The sequence below is a fragment of the Trachinotus anak genome, unplaced genomic scaffold, assembly GCF_046630095.1.
Source record: "Trachinotus anak isolate AG129_WGS33_773 ecotype Australia unplaced genomic scaffold, CSIRO_AGI_Tana_v1 ptg000013l, whole genome shotgun sequence".
In the NCBI taxonomy this organism is placed as follows: Eukaryota; Metazoa; Chordata; class Actinopteri; order Carangiformes; family Carangidae; genus Trachinotus; species Trachinotus anak.
This window is the reverse complement of record NW_027273864.1, coordinates 29916672-29937610: the sequence shown is the minus strand read 5'-3', so window position 1 is coordinate 29937610 and position 20939 is coordinate 29916672. Positions and strand designations below refer to the sequence as shown.

Here is a 20939-nt window from a genome sequence, read left to right as displayed (position 1 = left end):
TATTTCCCAGGCACTTGCGCCCCTTTTTGACGACTGGAAACATAAAATCTGCTTTGTCATACTCCTTGCAGTGCAATTAAAATAAAAACAATGGAAACTATATGAATATATCACCTTTGGGCGGTTGGCTAGCTAGCTGCTCATGCTAACAGTCGGGCTAACATAAATAGACCAATAAACCCCGCCCCGCCGTGACGTCACAACCCCCGCGGGTTTTTGTTACAGAAAGCCTATGTTTGTTTACAGAAATATAGTGTTTTAGTTTTAATTAACCAGAGATTCCCTTTGGATTTTATGTCGGAAAAGATTTTTTTGTAACTAAAACCTAAGATAATTTTTCAGTTGTGCCCGTTCCCCACCCCCACCCGCCGGCGGAGCTGGCAGGGCCCGCCCCCTCTCCTCTCCCCCGGCTGCCTCCGCCTCTCTCGGCTGATCCGTCTTCCACACCGCTGCCATTTTACCGTGGAGCGACAGCGCAGCGGCCGCGGGAGGATGCCGAGAGAGCCCCGTTAAAAGGTAACTCCGCTGTTTTTGCTCAGCAGTTTCATTCGTGTCGGGAACCTTTCCGTCTCCGACTCACGACTTGTGCGGGGTAACGTCCGGGGGCAGAGGGCCGGGCCGGTCCGAGGGCTGAGCCAGCCTCAACAACTAGTGGCTGCCCAAACAGAGGAGCGGTGGCTGGGAGAGCGGAGCTGAGCTTGTCGCTGGCAGTTCACAAGTCCGTGTAAAAAATGGCGACGTGTTTAACCAAACCCCTGAAAGTTGTGAATTAGCTCCTGTGCGGTGACTGTGTTCCTGCGCTGAGGGACCGGCGGGTGCAGCGCTCCCCGCGGTAACCTGAGCCCGACGCCGTGGTCGTGAGGGGCGCTGGAGAGCCGCTGGACGACCTGCGTTTACGTACGTTTGCTAGCTTGACCCTCACTGGCTAGTCTGTCTTATCTTTAGTATTTCTGATAATCTGTTTAAAGAGGTGACTCCATGTTTGGTTTCTTTGTTCTTTTGAAGTTAACACATCAGTCAGTCTGTTTTGTTTGTTTTGTTGTGACCTGTGGTTTTGCAGAGTTGCTGTTAAAAGGTTCCTGTCAACTATTGAGGCCTGGTCACAAATCACCTCATCTCAAAGGGACATCTGCGATTACTGGATTCCCACATGGGAAATCGCACAATTTATTTGAGTCGAATTTAACTTTGGTTAACTTTGTGCTGTTGACCAGTAGAGATATTAGTTCTTGACATCAGGTCTGGGCTGGCCTCTGTTCCACTTGTCTTTATAACTCAATTCAATATTTCATTTAGCATTTATTTCATTTGACTACCTGAAGAAAATGACCCATATTCTTGGGGTCAACCAGCGTCCACCACATCAGTTGGCATAAGAATCTGAAACCTTCGTGATCTGAACAAAGTTAAGTGACTACTTTGCGATTACAGGAATGATTACCACTCTCACAAGGAAACACGGAAGCATGGATGCCTTCATTTTCGTAACTTAGTGTTGTTATTATCCACAAAACCAATGCTCTCTTCTTAGGTAATGTTTTCAACTTTTCTCCGCTGTCTGAAAGTGTCAGGTGTCCAGTCCCTTCTGTCCTGCTGTTATCGGAGACTAGTCTAAGCTAGCTGCGACGCCTTGATTTGCCCTTTCTGTTGAGCCATGTGATTTAGCCTGCAACCATCTAGGGTGTATGGGAAATACTTCCTGTTAAAGGCTGCTAAACACCACGACTATTGAATAAACGATATTAGATTGTGTTTCAAGATATTATTTCATGTACTTATGAAATGAGCCGTACAACATTCTCTTGAGGAAGGCTGTTCCAGGGCTGTATTTTCAGTAATCTGGGTTGTTTCAAATGTGAATGGGAATTTGATTGAGGTTTTTATTTACTAAGATGTGATAAGCACTTTTATTAAAACTGACTTTGGTCAAAATGAAATGTCAGACAGGGCTTCTTTCCCTGTTGGAAAATATACAGCTGCAAAACATGCAAATGAAAATGATGTAAATGGCCTATATTAAATGATAACAGGCCTATTTCTAGCTCTCATTTATTGTCAACAACAGTAAAAGACTGATTAGAATAGAGTACAATTACAGGATTTCCTCTCCTGCTTAACAAAACACACAGCTGTGCAAAAATCTATAAAAATGTAAACAGCTGTTCATTCGATCTTTTAAATCCAGACCATCTCCAAATAATTGAACCATTGTTTTTCTTTTTGCAAACCAAGTCTTCAGGGTTTCCTACAGATTTTGAATTTACTTATGGTGGTGGGTGGCGGTGTGTGGCCAATGTGCATGCAAACACCCATGCAGTTTAAACGGGGAAAGTGTAACTAATGTAATTTTCTGTAGCTGCAGTTGCTGCACTGTACAGATGGCCCCTAGTATTTGCTGATAGTCACTTGTGGAATAGCTAGGTGGCGCAGCACAGAGAAGCCTCTAGTCCCTGCTCACTTAGCAGCGCCAGCAAAAAAAATGATGTAGTGACAATAAACTCAACACATTGGTGTATCAGTAACTACGGTATCTCCAGAGCTGTGCAAGGTATTTAAGGCCGATGAATGTTAACCTTAACTTTAATTAACAATGTAACACACACAGGAAAACACACACTGGAGAGCCTTTTGTAATAAAGCCGCTAATTCAACTATAACGTAGGTACTCTCTCAAAGGACACGTCCTGTCTTTCCAACAGAGAAACAAAGTGTCTGACAGGAACTGGTTAGCTCTACGTTGCTGTCTGTGCTAGACTTAGCCGTGGTCATTGAATCTAGTTTTATACATCCCGCGAGTATGCTTTCGTCATCAGTGTGTGTTTGTGAGGGTCTGCGCGGATGTCCGTGAACTCTCCAATTTATCATGTCCTTGCTGGTTCACATGGCCACGACTACAAGGGCAACAAATGTGCATGTGCCCCTACAAGCCTCCTCGAAACAAGTACAACAACAACGCAGCCGTGATGTCTGCACTTGACCATGTGCACATCCGTAAGGGAGTATAATTGAGGCATGACTCTTTCGTGAGTCCCCTGACTCTCAAGTGTCGGTGTGATGATTAGTAGCTGTCCAAAATCTGCATTTGCGGCTTACTGTTGAGTGAACTATTGAGTGTTTATTATATAGGGACTGTCGCTAGGATGTTTGAGCTTTTTTTCCCCTCTCCCTTGGTATAGACCGAGTGTGAACCTCTAAATGTATCAAGCATTCCGAGTTTTCCAGTATTGGTTGTTGCAGACCTTTCAGGTCCAAGAGTTCAGTGACACATATTTTAGTAACTTCAACAAGGATGGATCAAAACAAGGGTTTGATCTAAAATTAATTATACATATTAAACATAGGGAATTAGAAACAAAGGCCTGCTTCTGACACATGTTGTAACTTGTTCACACAACTGTATCACTCAGTCAGTCAGTCAGACATTTGCATTTATAGGACTGGTCCCACTGATGGGGTCCATCCAATAATACTGTCAGTCTGACTGTTTACTTTTAAATGTGGATGCTCTAACAGTGTGTTTCAGTTGTGTATTCAGTAATTTTGACAGTGATTAGACACAAGATGGGGGGGGGGGTTCATCTCATATAGGAGTCTAAGCTTAGCCTTATAATGAGATATTTTGCTGAGGCACTTGTGGCTAGCTAGCCATATAGCCAGCTGCACTGAGTAGCTTCAGTAATTTCTGATGCTATTTAAGCTTCAGTGTCCAGTACTAATGTTAATATAAACATATGAAAATACTGACATGATCATACACCCATCTTTTCTCTGTGTAACCATTGTTGCTTTCTGTAATACCGGCCCTCTGTTTATTAATGTATGAGTTCTATCAGGGTCAACTGTTAGAAAAACCCTCCCTGCTAACACCCACAGCATTTGACAGCCACAGTAAAAGTTGAAATTAGCTATCATTAGTGTTCGGTCAATACAGTCCCTGAGCAGTGAGCAGCTGAAACAGAAGTCTGTGCTGGGTACAAACACACTGTCAAACCTTTGATAAGCATTTTACGCTTGTCTATTGTGTTGACCTAACATTAGTGGATATGTTTTCTTGCTTCATGAAAACAAATCTCATGGCGGATTTTTAAAAAAACAACTGAGCAACACAAAACAACAATGGCTACAGGGAGAAGTGATTTCAGACAGGGCCCTTGTCTGTGATCATCATGGAGCAGCAGACAGTCTGGATTTAACCTCAAGTGATTCAGCTTTTCATTGTTGCTTAAACCAGAACTAACAGTGGTTGATAATGTTGGTCAGAACCAAAGACTCCACAATTAATTAAAGACCTGCTAACATCTCTGGCTTGTAAAGCTCAATTTTTTTTTAACACTTTCCCAATTCCCAGTCTCCTGTTAAATGGGCCAAGATTTCCTCATGGCACCAGACTGGTTTCTATATTGAAGTCATGATGAACAAAAAGTTTGAGAACAATGTTCAGTGGATGACAGGACAGTTGTTGTGGACAATGAGCTTTGTGACTTTGAAAGGTTTAAATGTCGGCAGGTATGCTGTGACAGTGCAGTGAGTGAGGATCAGGCTGCCCCCACTCAGCTGCTGTTCTCAGCTCCTTTCACCAGGATTCTCCAGATTGTTAGCAGATGTGTTTGACATCATCTTTGTTGGTCTTGCAGTGTGTTGGTGTTTGAACAGACCAAATAGTTAATTTGGTCCATTTCAATATCAAGTGACCAGAATTGTTGATTTCACAGTTTATTAATGAAAAAAATTGCCATAAACACTTAAGGTCATGTCAGTTTTGACACGGCCAGAAATTGATTCATGATAGCATCATTATTATTATTGTTATTACTAACCCAGTACAACACTATCATTAAGACCAATAAAGCTCATCATCATCATCATCATCATCATCATCACCTACAAAATTACAGAATAACCTGACAAAACTGAACATTATTAGGGTAGGGTTTATTACAAGGCTGTTCCTTTTGATTGTGGAGAGTTTTCTTTTTTTCTTGTTACTTGCTGATTGACTCAAAGTACAAGAGTGAGATTGCACTGATTGATTAGACTAAAATGCCAAGTGTTGACTCAAACTGGAAATGTTTGTTTTTCTTTGTTTAGACAAGACTAAAATGTTCTTTTAGTCAATTAAATATGGATTGAAAATAAAAAGGGTGGGGTTGACTAAAATGACCAAAACTAACATGGACATTTTTATCTCAGGACTATGACCTAGGAAAACCAAATCCTAGTATATGGCTGGACCGCTTCTGGTCAAATCCTGATTTTTATAACCACAAGGTCATTAGCTGTGAGGATAAAATCACCAAACGTATAAATTAAAGACAAAGATTGTGCTGTGATTTTAACTATATTCACTTGTAAGATGATTGCTCAGAGTGGAAGTTGAAGTAACAGAATATCTTTTTTTATTTTGTCTCCAGCCTTTGTCTGGATCCACAACAGTTTAGCCTTTATTTACCTCAACTTAAGAATGCAACAGACTTTTGAGACAGGCTTGTATTAGAGGTGTGTACGCCCTCTAGTGTTTCAGAGGGCAGAAACCTTTTATTACTTATAGGGGCTTTTATTGCTGTGCTGCAGTAACGGTAAATTCTCTTTTCCGGTCTCTGGTGTTTGTTTTTACACGCTGTTCAGATCTGCTAGTTTCTTCAGCAGTTACTGATTACTTCTCTCTCTTCCTCTCACTCTCTTGCTGTCTTTGCTCGGTCTGACCGTATGTTTAGTTACTCCACTGTCTCTTTTAGTAATAATTTTACATAGAATCAAAGTTTATTTGCTGGAGTGGAGGCAAGGCTCTGTGTATTAGAAACGCCATCTGCTTCCCTGAAGCGAGGAAACAAGAGCAACTCGGTAGATTGTCCATAACAGGGGTATCTGAGGCTCTTGTTTGGCATCCATAAATGGTCCAGCCATGTACTGGCTTTTTACTCAATCTTGTTTGGGGAAAAAAAAAGTCTCCAAAACTAGCAACAAAGCGCTAAGTTTGCAACGCTGCAGGCTGTAAACCACCCCACCTGTTTGCCCCAGAAACTCCTTGGAGCAAGCAAGGAAGGAGAAATATGTGTAATTCCAGATTATAGGGCTGGTCCTACTTTTGTAGTCCAGCCAAAAAAGACCATATAGGCCAATAGTAATGTTTCTCTATATACATAAATAGCAAATGCAATACAAACATGGATCCAGTAGATTTATTTTATTAAAAGAGATGTGAGTTTGTGCTATTGCTACATAGCCAACATTAGCAACAGCTGTTCACAATGGCCATGTGCCTTTTGCACATGTTATTGAGCCGTAGATTTAATTCTAAATGGATAATTTTGCCATTGTAAGTAACTAACTAACTGAGGGTAAGTCTCTACAAGCTTTGCATACCTTGACTTTTGGGCAGTTTATCTAATTCTTGGGTCATTGTTGTGCCAAAAGGTCAGCTGTCGCCCCATTCTGAGGTAATGTGCATTTTGGATCAGTTTTCCTTCAAGGACATCTCAGCTTTAGTTTCATCAAACCAGAGAATCTTTTTCCTCATGCCCAGAGTCCTTCAAATGCCATCTGGTAAACTCAAAGCAGGCTGTCATATGCCTTTTATTAAGTAGCATCTGTCCCGCCACTCTCCCGGTATGGCCTGATTGATGGGAGTGCTGCTGATATGCTTGTCCCTCCAGCAGGTTCTCCCATCTATGCAGAGGACTTCTGAATCTCTCTTTGAGTGACTGTTGGTGTGTTGGTCACCTCCTTGACCAAGGCTCTTCTTCCCCAGTTACTTCGTTTCGCCAGACAGCCAGCCCTCTTCCATTTCACAATTATTGAGGCTCCTTTGTTCCTAGGAGCACTCATATGGTTTATACCTTTGCCGTGATGTATGCCATGACAGTTTTATTACAGAGAGTTCCATGGATTTCATGGCTTGGTTTTTCTCTTGACATGCAATTTAAATTGTGGGATCTGATTATACACAGACGTATGCCTGTCTAAACTGTGTCCAATCAATACTAACGAGTGGTCTCCAATCAAGCTCTAGCCACATCTCCGTGATGAGGAGAGGCTTCTGCCTTACAACTCTGCCGTAAAGCCTCAATCGGTGAAGTGTTGTAGCAATGGTTGTCCTTCTGGAAGTTTCTCCTTGTACACACTGCACCTCAGCTCAGCTTGGGACGCCTAGAAAGACTCCTGGTTGTTACAAACTTATCTCATTCTTCCACTGTTCGGCCAGGATTAGGATTTTGCGCCATTTGTTAGGAATATAGATTTTGTCATGTACATAAATCAAGTGCGCAACCAGGATGAGCAACACACTGCTTCTTAACCAGTTAGCCTGGCTTTCCTTTTGCACAGAACATTGAGAAATGTATCTACAGCGCACTCCAGTGGCCATATAGTTGGGACTCATGTATGCACCCACTGCCTCCCTACATTTACTATCCAAAAATGCTATGTCATTTAAAATGGCTCGAGTAAATATAATTTTACAAATCTTTAGTAATTTCCTAAAACAGCTTCTGTAATTTTTACCAAATGTTACTATAATAGGAGGAGGTAGTAATTTTGTTTTATGTAAGACTAGAAGAAAAGAAAAGCAACATTGTACCCAGTGTAAGTGTTACTTGATGTTTTTATTGTAGTTATTGGATGACAATGGAGCTATGTGGTACAGTGGAATAAAGTACATCAACTTTCATATACACATGCTATGCTTGTTAGTAGGATCAGTGTTTGTTTGTGTCTTTTCATCTGCTTTGTTGACAATGAGAAGAAGATAGAATATCACCAATGTTGTGCTTTAATATTCCAAATTCTTCTGGATTCACATCAAAAGTGACTCTTGACATTTTGTTATATTGCTTTAATTTTAACTGCTGCTTTTTCCTCATACAAATTGTGAACAGGTTTCTCCTGCTGCCACTAAATGATCACAGAACAGCTTGAACAATCAGATGAGCAAACACTTTTTTTTTTTTTTTTTTACATCTCTTTCATACACCTGGTAAAAGTGCCAGCGTGGAGATGACATTACAGCTGCTGCTGTCATTAATCTGTCTGTTAATACCACAGTGATGCCGCATACGGCATTCAGAGTCCCTCCCATGTTCAGACGGTGTTCTGTTTTGTTCTTTGTTGCAAAATTGTTTCAAAAGCTTTGTTGCGCAAAACCTGATTCTGACCTTCTGTGGACTTACAGAAATCTAAAAATGCAGAAAAAATTGTCCCAAGTTGTGCAACAGTGCCATCTGGAACAGACAACACACATTGGGTTCCCATATACTGAAGAAGATATGTCTTGTATCATGGTCTGATAGAGCCTGTCAGTCTGACAACACGTACTGCCCTCGCTCTGCAGTGAGCTAAACCCACTTCCAAAAGGGTGCAGACAAGAATTGGCCTTTCAAATTTTTTAAGCAGCCACAAGCTCTGTAGTATTATGATATTCTATAACTTGGATTGTGAATTTCTGCTGTTCAAAAACACCCCACAGAGTGCTGAGGCTGTCGTACGCTAAATAATAAAAGTGTTTCCTTTATATACATTTTGCCACCACTGCAATGTCATGAAGTTGCAATTACACAACTCTGCAGAGGGCTTTTAATTTGAAACGACAGATAAAGTGGAGACACATGCCCTCAGCTGGCTAAGGCAGGAGGAGGAGAGAGAGAGAGAGAAGAGAAAAAGTGAGTGAAAGGTAGATTTAACTAGCTTTCATTAAGTTAGATTTTTATTACCTTTTGATATCCCCTCCGACTGCTGGCGTACTACATGCATGCACCACCCAGGTACAACAGACCTTTTCATAGTGAGACTGGCCATCAAGCAAATCAGGACACATCCCAACAGGCTGCCACATCGGTGGGCTGGTGGAGAAATCCATAAATCTTTTTTTTAACTTTCCCTTTATGTTAGTCTGCCAGTCCTCTCCGTGCCTGTCATTCAGGGTGCACATGAGGACGTGCGTGGACCACAGCACACAAGAATGACAAGTGAGGAGCTAGAATATTTACAGTTCACATAATCTGGTTGAAATTCATACAGATTTTTTTGAAGTGAAGTGCTCATCACCAACGTGTACGTCATGTAAGAGAGCTAAAGTGGTCATTTAAGGTGTATTGATTGATTCACAATGTGAACTGAGTTACATGAAAGAAAACATTTTACCTTAAAAGTTGCTGTTAGGTGCCGGTGACCTCTGAGCAGCACAGTGAACTGAATTCTTTTTTCCACCTAGCCAACGTTGACTAGTGAAGATAAAAAGGCAGCAAAACATCCTTTGATTCACTGTTCTGTCAGTTTCTTCATTTGTGATGCTTTTACAAAGAAACATGGATGGATGGAAGAACTTCATAAGCTTTGGGGCATACAATTCCTATGGTTCGGACAAGTTGGATTTGGTTCTCAACTGGATCCGGTTCTTGATTCCCGTTCCACGTCCTGTCTCTCTGTGAGGTTATAACGTTAGTTAACATTATCTTACATATATTTTGATGGAGATTCATCAGATCCAATTTAAAAATGGTGTTTATTTTTGTGTTTGTAGTCATCCCTGTTGCGATTTGAAGTACATAGATTTAGCATCACCTCTTGAGCACTGCGCAAATTTGATATCAGGACCTCGTCCGTAAAGCAGGTGGAGCACAATGGAAACAAAGACATTAACTGTGATAAATGTATATAAATGTAAATACATATTCTGGACACACAGATGTATGGTGCTGCAGAATAACAATCATAACAATTTTGTTTCCCATCGGTAACTTAGGTTGGATCTGGCTTATAACATGTTGTGCTTTGTGTCTTTGTATGTAGTGCCTGGTCTGGCGTATCCAGTGAAATGCTCCTTATTCACCAGGTAGGCGACCAATCACAGACCTTTGTCAGCTCTCTCTGATTAACTGCTCAGTAAACACACAGCTGCACAGAGAACTGTATTAACTGAGGGGGGAGCCGAGCCTTGCTGTTGATTTAGTTTCTATACGTGGCCCCAGCTGTAGTAATATTACACATTAAGGAGGCACATTTTTCTCTTCAGTTTTCTTTTAGTTAGATTATTCCATTGGCCGCTGTTCTTTCAAAATGCACAAACATTTTCTATTATGTTGTGTTAACTTAAATTACCACTTAAACTGCTATTGGAGGTATTTGTGTACAGTGGCTCCACAACAGTTTGCAACCACGTTGTCAGTTTCACACGTTGACATACGTGGTCCAGCCAGATACTACTTTTTGACCTATTCTTTTGGTTAAAAGCTGTGGTATTGGTTCCCAGAGCAATTGACTTGACATTCATCATGTCACCTGAAAAAATATTTAAATTTAGTAGCTGTTGTTCTTGTAAGTTGACTAAAATCAACCTCGACATCTGCGCTGACTGTCTGCCAAGTGAGAAAACCGTTGGTGCTATTTTTGTTTTGCTGTTTTTCAAAGATGCAGCTGGCTAGCTAGCGATGAAGGATGATGATGTTCCATTCTTATCCCTGCCGACAAAGCACCGATTGGCCTATTGGGAAAACAGCTGCCAATGAACACAACACCAGATCTATCTGAATCACTGAAAGCATCAGATGTGGGTGATTCAGAGGTCTGCAGCCGGGCTCGTGACACGTGAAAAAGCAACATTTGACGGGAAAGTGTGGATGAAGTCACATTGAACAAGTTAATTGTTAAACATCACCACAGCCCGTTTGAAATTAACACAGGCAGTCTGTCACGTAGTTGTCAATCTGAACACACACACTCTTACTCATGTAACCCCACTCACCCTCCACCCATCCCCCCCTCCGTTCAACCCTGTGTCACTGCCTGCCAAGTGAGGAAACTGCTAATGTAGAGACTTCCTGCAAGTGTCGTACAGTCATGGTGAATCACGTAGAAGTTGTCTTGTTTACAGGTGCCATTGATCTTTGTCTGGATTTTGTCTCCTCTGTTTCTTTTCTCTTCCTTCTTGTCTGTCTGCTCTTCTGTCTGGCTTCTCTTTCTGTTCTTTTTCTTCATCTCATTTCCCTGTTCTTCTTCCCTATACTTCATTCTTCTCTTTCACCTTTGAGTAATGAAACATTTATCTTGCATCTTAAATAATTCTCACATTTAATGTTAAAGCCAATTTAGAGAAGATTTGGGCCACAACAGCAAAATGTGGTTGTCAGATTAATCTTGCAAGTCTAGAAAAAATGAAAGAATAATTCTGAGTTGTCAAAATGTAGTTTTCTTCAAATTCTGACTTCAAACTGTAATGAAAAGCTTTTTTTCATATGATCCTCTTTGTTTTTTATTCTGTTCAACTGCTGCAGAAATATGTTTGTTTTTTTTTGTCTGGGCCTCTAAGATATAACTAGGATCTGCCAGCCTCTAAAATCTGAAATGGACAAGAACACATCTATATTTTTATATCACCTTTAGGGAAATTCTTCAAATTTTGCTCTGATGAGATTTTGGTGGAGAAAAGGTCAAAGTTCAAGGTCGATGTGACCTCACATTCTTGTAAATGCAATATATCAGGAATGCCCAGAGGGAATTTCATTACATCTGGCACAAACATTCACTTGGACTCAGGGATGAATTGATTTAATTTTAGTGGGCAAAGGTCAAAGGTCACTGTGACCTCACACAACATGTTTTTGGCCATAACTCTCCATTCATACACTGATTATGACACATTTTAACACAAATGTCTAATAAGATAAAATGAAGCGATGACATTTTATTTCCAAATGGTTAAAGGTCAGCTTCAGTGTGACATCATCATGTTGTGCAGAAACACTTCTGGGCATTATTCAGTGCAGTAACTCAGGAAGAGGAGATTGCAACCATGTTCCCTGCAGCTTGACTGGTTGGCAGTGGTAAACAAATGCAAAGTGGTAATTCTAGTTTAACCTTTGTAGCACATCGTTTTACTGAATAGGACGGTCTTGAATTTGTCTTTTGTTTGGGTGTATGAAGGTCACCTAACTCTGCCTCCACCTAACTCCACCTCTCACAAACCAGTATAACATCTCCAGATGAGCCCTTCCTCTGCAAAGAAAAAATGTTTGTCCTTAGAGTAGCATCGCTTAGGAGGCTCTCAGGGGACCGCTACGACGACATGCAAGGCCAGGGTCACGTGACTGTCAGGGGAAGTTGAATTAGCACTCGTACTGCTGGGAGGGGTGTCGATCTTCTGTGCTACCAGGTTGAAGATGTGAAGCATCCACATTTAAGCACCAACATTCATATTTTAAGCATTGTCTCCTGTCATGGCTACAACTTCACTTCATAACCAGTCTTCACTACACATGATTCTGGACTTCACTGGCTGGTGGAGGCGTACAACAATGAGGTGGTAATTCTGGTTTCATTTTGTAGTTTTATTTCATGCAAGATTCCATAGAGTTACAGAAGCTAGTGAAACAGAGCGAGTCCACACGTGAACGTTTCAGCACCTGGTTTGGATGAGGCGGGGCTGGTTCGGATGCAACAAATCACAGGACTTTGATCCAGGAAGCCAGTTTTCAATTCCCATGCGAAAGTAGTTGTTTCTATTATTCATGACTGTTCAACAAAGTTAACAAAGCTGTTATTGTTGTAACCGTGACGACAGCATTTGTCTGATTTGTCAATTCAATCCAGATCATGTTCTTTTCCTAAACCTAAAGTAGTTTTTGTGCCTAAACCTAACCAACCTTGGCCGTAACCATGGTGACAAAGGTAGGTACGCCACTGTCGGTCAGCGTGTTTATTAGTGTAACCATGACAACCAAGGGTGCTATTTCTGGAGACACTCCTACGAGGCGTATCAGAGGGCTGATGAAAACGACCTGTATGGTTGCTCAGGTTGGATGACTGGTGGGAATGGAGATAATGAGAACACTTGTTAATTCCAGGTGTAGATGCAAAGATCTGTGATCAGATGTAATTATCCAGATACAGATCACATGTTAATACCAGGTGGAGGTGGGATCTGAGAGCAGCCTGCAGTTTTTAGATGAACTGATGTGACACTGCTGTCTGGCTGTGTGTCTGTCTGGGGGTGTGCAGCCCTTCTGGCTGTCTGGCAGCAGCAGTGTTGGTTTCTGTGATGATGCCTCTGACTAATGGGCGTGATAGTGTGCATGTTTAACTGCGCAGTATCCAGTGATCTCCTTGCTCTGCTCTTCATCTGCAGGCTGCACTGTCCTCTGCACCGTTTAAACAGTTAAATCAATAAAGGATGAATTACTCATTTTTGGGTGGGGTTAAACGGGGCAGTTTGTTACCTGAGAGAGACACGACCTCATCCTTGTCTGCAGTTTTGATGAAAGGTAAACAGAACATGGCTTGTAATATTATATCATGTCGGCTGTTGGTGGAAAATTACCAACAGCCACGCAGATGCTGTGATCATGTAGCTGAGGACTTTTCTTCTGTAGCCGGCAGCTAATTAACATCTCCAGGTTCAGTTATTCTCATGAGACATTCACCCACATTGTAGCTTTTCCTTGTTTTTCTGCTGTTGATGGCTTTTCAGTCTTTATCACATGAGAACTGATTAGTTTCCTTGCCCTTCAGAGTAAATACGTGATATAACAATCGTCCTAATATCCTGCTAAAAAGCTGTGTTAAATATAGCTTCATTATTTTATTCACTATACCGACAGTAGCCAATGAAAACCTTTAGTTTGTCTTCTTGAATAGGTTGTAAGTAAAGTTTTGAACTCGATGATGACGATGACATCTGACCGTCTGCTGGTTCAGACTGAAATATCTCAAACACATTTCTATATAAATTTGTGCAGATGTTCATAGCCCCCAGTAGGTGAATCATTGTGACTTTTTATTCAGCAACAGCCTGGTACCAGATTTCTGAATCACTGCCCAGACCTGATTTGTTCAGTGATTCAAATAGGTCTAGTGTTTGATCGACGGCTCTGTCTGTGGTTGGAAGAGCGGTCAGCCAATCAAGTCGTATTAGCTACTTCGCTATGTCCACGAAAAATGGTGATGAAAAATAACAACTCCCAAGGATTATTCTGGTGTTATTCTATTTCTTTCTTACAGCATGTGGAGGAGATGCTCCTCTATCCTAATCAAACCAGGCAGCATAACAGCTTACATTTAACCTGAGCGATATGCCTGTAGACATGACCCAAAGTCTATTCTTTTGCTTCGAGTAGATTTTCTTCTGTTTTATGCACAGAACAACAGTGGTTGTGTACTGGGTTCTGAGCGCTGCCAAAACATTGTTGACCTCCAACCTAATACTTTGCCTGAAAATCTGCTGTGTAGACACAGATGGACTGAAGCTGCTGCTGCTAACATGCTGCTCATGCTACACCTCCTGTGTAGATAAGGTGTTTTCAACAAATCCATCTGACTTTCCAATCCCAGGGACTCTAGATGGAAATTAGCCAGTAGCTAAATCTGCTACAATACGTGTCTTCTCATTGTATGAGATCAATAAATAAATAAAATAAAATAAACTTCTAGCTCGTCTGTGGTGCTCAGCCCCAAGCTCACAAATATAGTTTCATTTTTAAAAAGGGCTGATTTTTCTAAAACACATGGACACTGTAGTTCTTAGCAAATGTTACTCAAAACAGGAGGAAATACACTCACTGACCACTTCATTAGAAACACCTGTACACCTGGTCACTCGAGATTATAAAGCCAATCATGTGGCAGTAGTGACTGTGACTGTGGGGTGATTGTTGGTCCGGATTCGTCTGGATTCATCAGGCTGACCCAGAGGCTCTCTGGGTCAGAATTTGGCGTCCGTGGACTCAACATGCCTTGTGTCAACAGTACAGGCTGGTGGCGATGTAAAGGTGTGGGGATGTTTTTTTCTTGGCACACTGTGGACCCTTTAATACCAATCAATTATTGATTGTGTCACAGTCTGAGGAGTATCACTGACCATATGCATCCCTTTATGGCCACAGTTGACCATCTTCTAATGGGAGAACAATTCTTCATGACACACAGCAAAAGCCGTCTCAAACTGGTTTGAACATGACTATAGGAAAGTCAAGTTAGATGCAGCCTTATTCATTAACCAGGAAACTGTTAGCATGTTAGCATGTGCATCTGAAGCTGATGGATGTTGAGTTGAGCCTGACAAAGTGCAGCTGAAGACTTGGCCAGACTTGTTGCACTGAAACAGGATCTGTCACAGGGTTGACAGATTTAACCAGGAAATATCAGGTGGAAACTGCAGGCAAGTGTCAGCTGTAGCAACGGTGTCACTGAGGAAAAGAAAACGGACTGGTGTTTGATTGACTCTGCACCCTGCAGCTGTAGTTTGTCGTCTGTTGAACTGCATGGTGTGATATTGGTAGAATAAGGCTGTCCTTTTTCAAAGACAAAATGTACCAGGGTTATGTTGTTTCTATTAATCCTATGTGGCAAAAAAAAAAGCCAGCGAGCGCTCATAGATTTCTCGAATTTGTCAGCTGCAGCTGAGAAACACTGCATATGTTCAGAGGCTGAGTGTAAAGGTGCAGAACTGGTGGTGAACTGAGAAAGGGTTGCTGCGGCTTCTGCTCGTCAGCTCAGAGTAATGAGCCAGCTGTGGCCATTCTCTCAGTAGATTTGGAGCATTAGTGTGTCTTTATATTCGCTGTGTTACTGTCTGCTGGTCAGACCAAGCCTTTAATCATTACATTTCCTTCCCTTCTTTGTTTCTTATTGATCCTAATGTCCTTTCGCTTTTGGTGCCACAATTAAGATGTAATATTTGGCAGTTTCCTTTCCAAAAGACTCACTGAACTACCAAGTCAAGTTTTTCTTCATTTTTTTCTGCTTTGGGGGGGTGGGGTCTCAGGGCGTTGTTTCTCCCGTCCCACTGGTCCTGGTGGCCCTAGCAGTTAACGAGGCTCGTTGAGATTAAGGGTGTAAAGGTGTAGAGCTGGTGGTGAACTGGGAGAGGGTTGCGGCGCCTTGTGCTCATCAGCTGGGAGTAACGAGCAGCTGTGGCCGTTCTCTCAGTTGATCGGGAGCTTTACTGTTTCTTTGTCTTCGCTTTGTTGCTGTCTGCTGGTCTGACTGTGTGAGGCACCTGATTACACTGCTGCTGACAGTAAACTAGCTTCTCCCCCAAGCATTAATCTCCAGCTTGTGTGTTTACAGCTGCAGCAAAACATGTTCATGTTACCACTTCATATCCAGGTGACTCTTATCAATAACCTGTCGCAGTCAGATCAGCTGCAGATCACGCTTCAGTTTCTGGATCATATTTAATGAGTAACAAAGAGAACGTTGGTCAAAAAGCGTAGAGAAATGTTCAGGAAAAACAAAGGTCAAATGTATAACATGTCTGTGATAATGTGGAGAGATTTAAAAATAAATTTCTGTGCCTCCGCTGGCAGCAGCTGTGGCTGGAGACATTATGTTTTCATGTTGTCTGCACGAATGTTCGTCCATGAACACGGGACCCCAGGAACACCTGGAGGGAATTTCAGTACATCTGACACAAACATCCAGTTGGATTTGAACTGATTAGATATAGGTGATCAAAGGTCAAAGTTCAAGGTCACTGTGACCTCACACATACATTTTTGGCTGTAACTCCAGAATTCTTACGCTAATTATGACAATATTTCAAACAAATGTTTAAGTGGAGAAAATGAAGAAGTAATGACAGTAGAGCCAAAAGGTCAAAGGTCAACTTCACTGTTATATCGTAACACTTTACTGATCATTATTCAACACTCAGGAACAGAAGGAGATATTGTGACTATATATTCATACTGATGATTGGTGACACTAATCTTCTGTGCCAACGGTTGAAGATTCGTGTGCAAAACATCCACATATTTGCTTCTTTGCAGCACCATCCACATTTAAAAAGGTTTTCTACCGTAATGGCTACAGCTTTGGGAAAAATCACCTTTATTGGCCAAACATGGGAACACATATCTTTTGTTTTAGTGGTATTTTATTATTCTCATACTGTGTCTCTATTGTGTTGTAAATAAGTAGAAAAATAGCAAATACTTACTAAAAAGGGACTTGAAACGACATACTTTTGTAAAATATTGAAAATTTGTGACTAAAAAGGATTGAGTTAGTTCTGGAGTAGTTTCTTTGTGTGATCCGATTTAACCAAATGCTTTTTTTTTTCTGACAGAACTACAAACATGGCTGACACGGTGCGAGGTCCCGTGGTCAGCCGGCCTCTGGCATTTTCCAATGAGGAGAGGAGGGCGGTACACTCCTGGTCCCGGATCTCGTCAGCGGGGCACAACGTCCTTCTGGATGCCCTAAAGATCCTCAGCCCGATGTCCCGAGACCTCTCGAGCACGGAGGACCTGGTCACCTTCCTGCAGGAGCTGAGCGAGGAGGGCCACAAGCCCACTGTGCTGTGCAGCAAGGACGTGTACGGCTACCGCTCCTGCACAAACCAACCCCTGACTGTAGACAAGCTGAAGCCACCCAACAGGAATGTCAGACCCACTGCCAAGAGGAGGGGAAAGAAGGGACCAGCCAAGAAGAGAGAGGTACACCCGTCCTGGAACCCCTCTGACAGGAGCAACCCCAGGATCCAAGGGGTCCGCCCTCCAGAGCTGCTGGTGGACCATCACGCCGTTGTCTGCAGCAGGACCCCCCTTCGGACTGTAGAGATGTCACAAGCGCTGCAGGTGCAGCCGTGTCTCAGATTGACCAACATTGAAGGCCTGTCAGGCTTCCACACAGCCAGGCTCCAGATCCACACTACCTGGGACTCGTCCTCTGGGGCGCCCTCTGTTGCCTTTTCACAGCAGCAGCACCCTCCAACACTTTCAGGAATACCTTTGCAGCCTTCTCAGAATGGTGGTGGGGCGCCCACCAAAGCTGTGGCCTTGTTCAGCCAGAAGAGCCTGTCCTGCCCCATCCGACTGGACGGTGCCCTCATCGGAGATTCTGCACCGGTCTTCTACGCTAACGGTCGGGCGTTTCCACAGACTCACACAGAGCTGACCAGCAACGGCTGGAGGAGCAACGGCTTCCCGCGGGACGGTCGGGGCCCCAAGGAACTTAACAACCCAACCCGGCAGAGAAACGGCTGGAAGGACAAGAACAGTTTTAGATGGAAAGTGATAAAGGTGGACGACTCTCGTTCGGTGGCTGACGCCCGCAGAAAAGCGCAAAAGATCCTACAGGTCAATCTGTCTCCAGTGATTCAGATCCAGCCTCTGAACCATGTGCTGAGAGACTTCAGATACCAGAATAAGTGACAGTTCTCCCCAAACCCACACACATTATGTCCTTCAGCAGATGTTAGTGTCAGACGTCCATTAGCCTCTTACCGGCTGAGCCCCAGTGTTCATAGCAGTCATCTTACATGTGTTTCTGTGATCTCTGCTGGGTGCTGGAGGTAGAGAAATATGTTTGTGGAAGTTCTGGTTCAGGGGGAACTTGAGATTGAATGGCATTTGAAGTTAGGTGATGCTTTTCCTAGCAGGCTGGGAAATGACGATCAGCCGAATGCTGGTACATTTTCACTGTCAACGTTAGTTTACTGAAACTGAAACTTCAACCAACCATCATCCTGCTTTGAGTTGTCTGATGAATTGATGGACCACTGTGGCTGTTAGGTCAAAGGTGAATTTTCTGCCCTCCAGCAATGTGTGGGGGTGGTTTGCAGGTGTCCGAAGAGTATTTATAACTCATTTGAAGTATAGCACTGTTTGTTAAAAATAATTTTTTACATGTAGCGCTTCAACAGTGCTGTCACTGCAGCACCCTGTTTTCCACTGGAAAGGCGGGTTTGTGAAGTCTTCAGCCGAGCAGATGTGGTGGTTGGTTGGTCCAGCAAAACAAATAAACTAAAGAAAAAGAGGGAAGAAGAAGTGTTTAGGTTGTCTTCCTTCTTTCGAATTTTTTGTTGTTTCCACTGGAAATCAGGAAGGCTCATGGAGTTAGTGCAGCAGGGTTCGAACCCCCGGCTCTCAGAGATAGATCGATACCTGACTGACTAGTTTGAACTACAGTTCATCACAAAGTGTTCCTTTGGTTTAGATTATCACAAGAGCAGAAAAAAGGCGGATTATAGAGTATTTTTGATGGTTGGGAGTATTTGATGTCTTACAGTGACAAAACATGAATTTCTGAAAGCAGCTGCTGAAAAATCAGGCCTCACTTCTGAGATTAACCATCAAATCTTAATTGTGAGAATAAAATGCGATTCCTCAGAACTTTTTTACTTCAATTTCAAAAGACTTCTCATGCTTTCTCATTATCAAATTTTATCCCTGAATCCAGTTTTTATTAGTTTATTCTCCCAGTTTATGGCTTTTCCCCTCAAAATTCTTCCTTTCTTACATTTGTCCAATGAATTTCTGTACTTTCTGGGTAACCAACCATCCGCCCGAGACCTTTGTTTGGCTGATTGAAAAATATTTGTGGTGAAATTTGTTAACTTGAACTACAGTTGTTTCCTGATCGGTTGAATTTGAAACTGGAGCATAGTTTGACCTTCCTTGACAGCTCTGTTGTGCTCTGTTCTGGAAAATCGCCCGACACAATCTGCTTTGTAGTTTCTTGAATTCATCAGCTGTGATCAAACTGTTGTGCCCCTTCTTAAAACTAAGAAAAATGCACTTTGAGATTGTGACAGTGATTCATTGGCACATGTTCCTGATCACGAAAGTCATTAATATTTTTATTTGCTGCAACATGTTTGAAATGATATTTGAAATCTCTTATTTTGGACCCAAACTGGTTTTTGCTACAGGTGCTAACTTTGCAATGTTGGTGCTGAATTAAATGACTGGCACGGGAATGTCATCCTGTTTCTCCTCAATGAGTTTAGGTTGGAGCATCAGTGAGTTTCTGTGAGGGACTGATAGAACTGTTGCCCCTTGCAGGCTGGGATGACCATGCCAAACCACCTGCTGTTCTCCAAAGGGTTTCACCCACCTGAATCCATTTTCACGTTATCATCTGTGAGAAACCTCCGTGTATTCTCCTGAAAAAATAGTTGGAGATGTTTGGACAAAATCACATTCCACAGGATAAATACATTATTGAATATTAATGTTTGTTTTTGGCCTCTATAACAGCAGTTTGAAAAAAAAAATCTTAGTCAACTTATTAGCATTTTATGGAGCTTTTACTGATCATTAAGCTCATTAAGTGCAGGTAAAAGCTCCAGAAAAAGTCAGTAAGTGGAGCTTGACATTATAAATGTTGACTAACTTAACAGCTGGATCTCTTGAGGTCCAGGTAAATCAACTAAACCACCATCAGGTCATTAAATATGGTCTTGTGTTTCAAAAACTATGAAAAAGACACCATCAAATTGATTTCCAAACATCAGTTTCAGGTTTAAATGCTGGACGCTTTGTCGTGGGCCACTTTGTTTAAAAACTGAGTCAGATGTAGTGCGGAGATCTGTGCTCTCTGTTTCGAAGGCCATGCACTGTTCTCGAATTTGAAAACTGTTCCTCTGTTGAAACTGACACCAGGTCAGTGTTTGGTGTTCGGCGTTACAGACGTCTGTGTTCTGGTGAATCTTTTGGTTCCTCGCGCCCCTTTCTGATCTGTCTGTACGCCGTCATGTTCATGCCCACCAACAACTCCCTTTTGTAGATCTTTCTGTTTGTCTTGTTTGTGCAACACTTGTATAATATTGTATTTCCTACATGATCTTTAAAAACTTTTTTGTTCAATAAAACTGATCTGAAAAGAATCTGCTGTTTTTTCCGCACGTTTCAGAACATGTTGACTGACTTCAGCAGGTCCAGTGCCGATGATCTCTAATGCTGAGAAAGTTTAATATCATCACCACGTGATGAGATCCTTTATCTGATGGTTGATATAATTTCATGATGGTTGAAATGGGTAAATTAATAAATAAAAATAATAATAATAAAGTTATTAAAGTAATTTTGCTAACCTTTTGTATCATTAAGATGGTTTCCACCTAAAGTTAGGCTGTATTCCACATAGAGAGGGAGAAATGTGAGTCAAAGATGAGCACGTTCAACAAACTCTGACCCTGAACTCCGATCAGTTCATTCATCATCCAATAC

The 20939-nt window shown here is 42.1% G+C and overlaps 1 protein-coding gene across 2 annotated transcripts; it reads left to right on the top strand.

Moving 5' to 3' along the window:
- Positions 1-219: 219 nt before the first annotated feature.
- Positions 220-20668, top strand: ccdc71 (coiled-coil domain containing 71). Of its 2 annotated transcripts, XM_071493906.1 has the most exons (3): positions 220-516; positions 9784-9826; positions 17054-20668. In XM_071493906.1, exon 3 carries the CDS (start codon positions 17064-17066, stop codon positions 18138-18140), a length of 1077 nt encoding a protein of 358 aa, XP_071350007.1. In that variant the 5' UTR covers positions 220-516; positions 9784-9826; positions 17054-17063; the 3' UTR covers positions 18141-20668. The 2 variants fall into 2 exon arrangements, with proteins under 2 accessions (XP_071350007.1, XP_071350008.1); XM_071493907.1 differs by lacking the exon at positions 9784-9826 and having other exon boundaries at positions 221-516.
- Positions 20669-20939: the final 271 nt, after the last annotated feature.

What these genes read in the sequence shown, in the direction of transcription:
- ccdc71 (XM_071493906.1), top strand. Translation starts at nt 17,064, where the DNA reads ATGGCTGACACGGTGCGAGGTCCCGTGGTCAGCCGGCCTCTGGCATTT.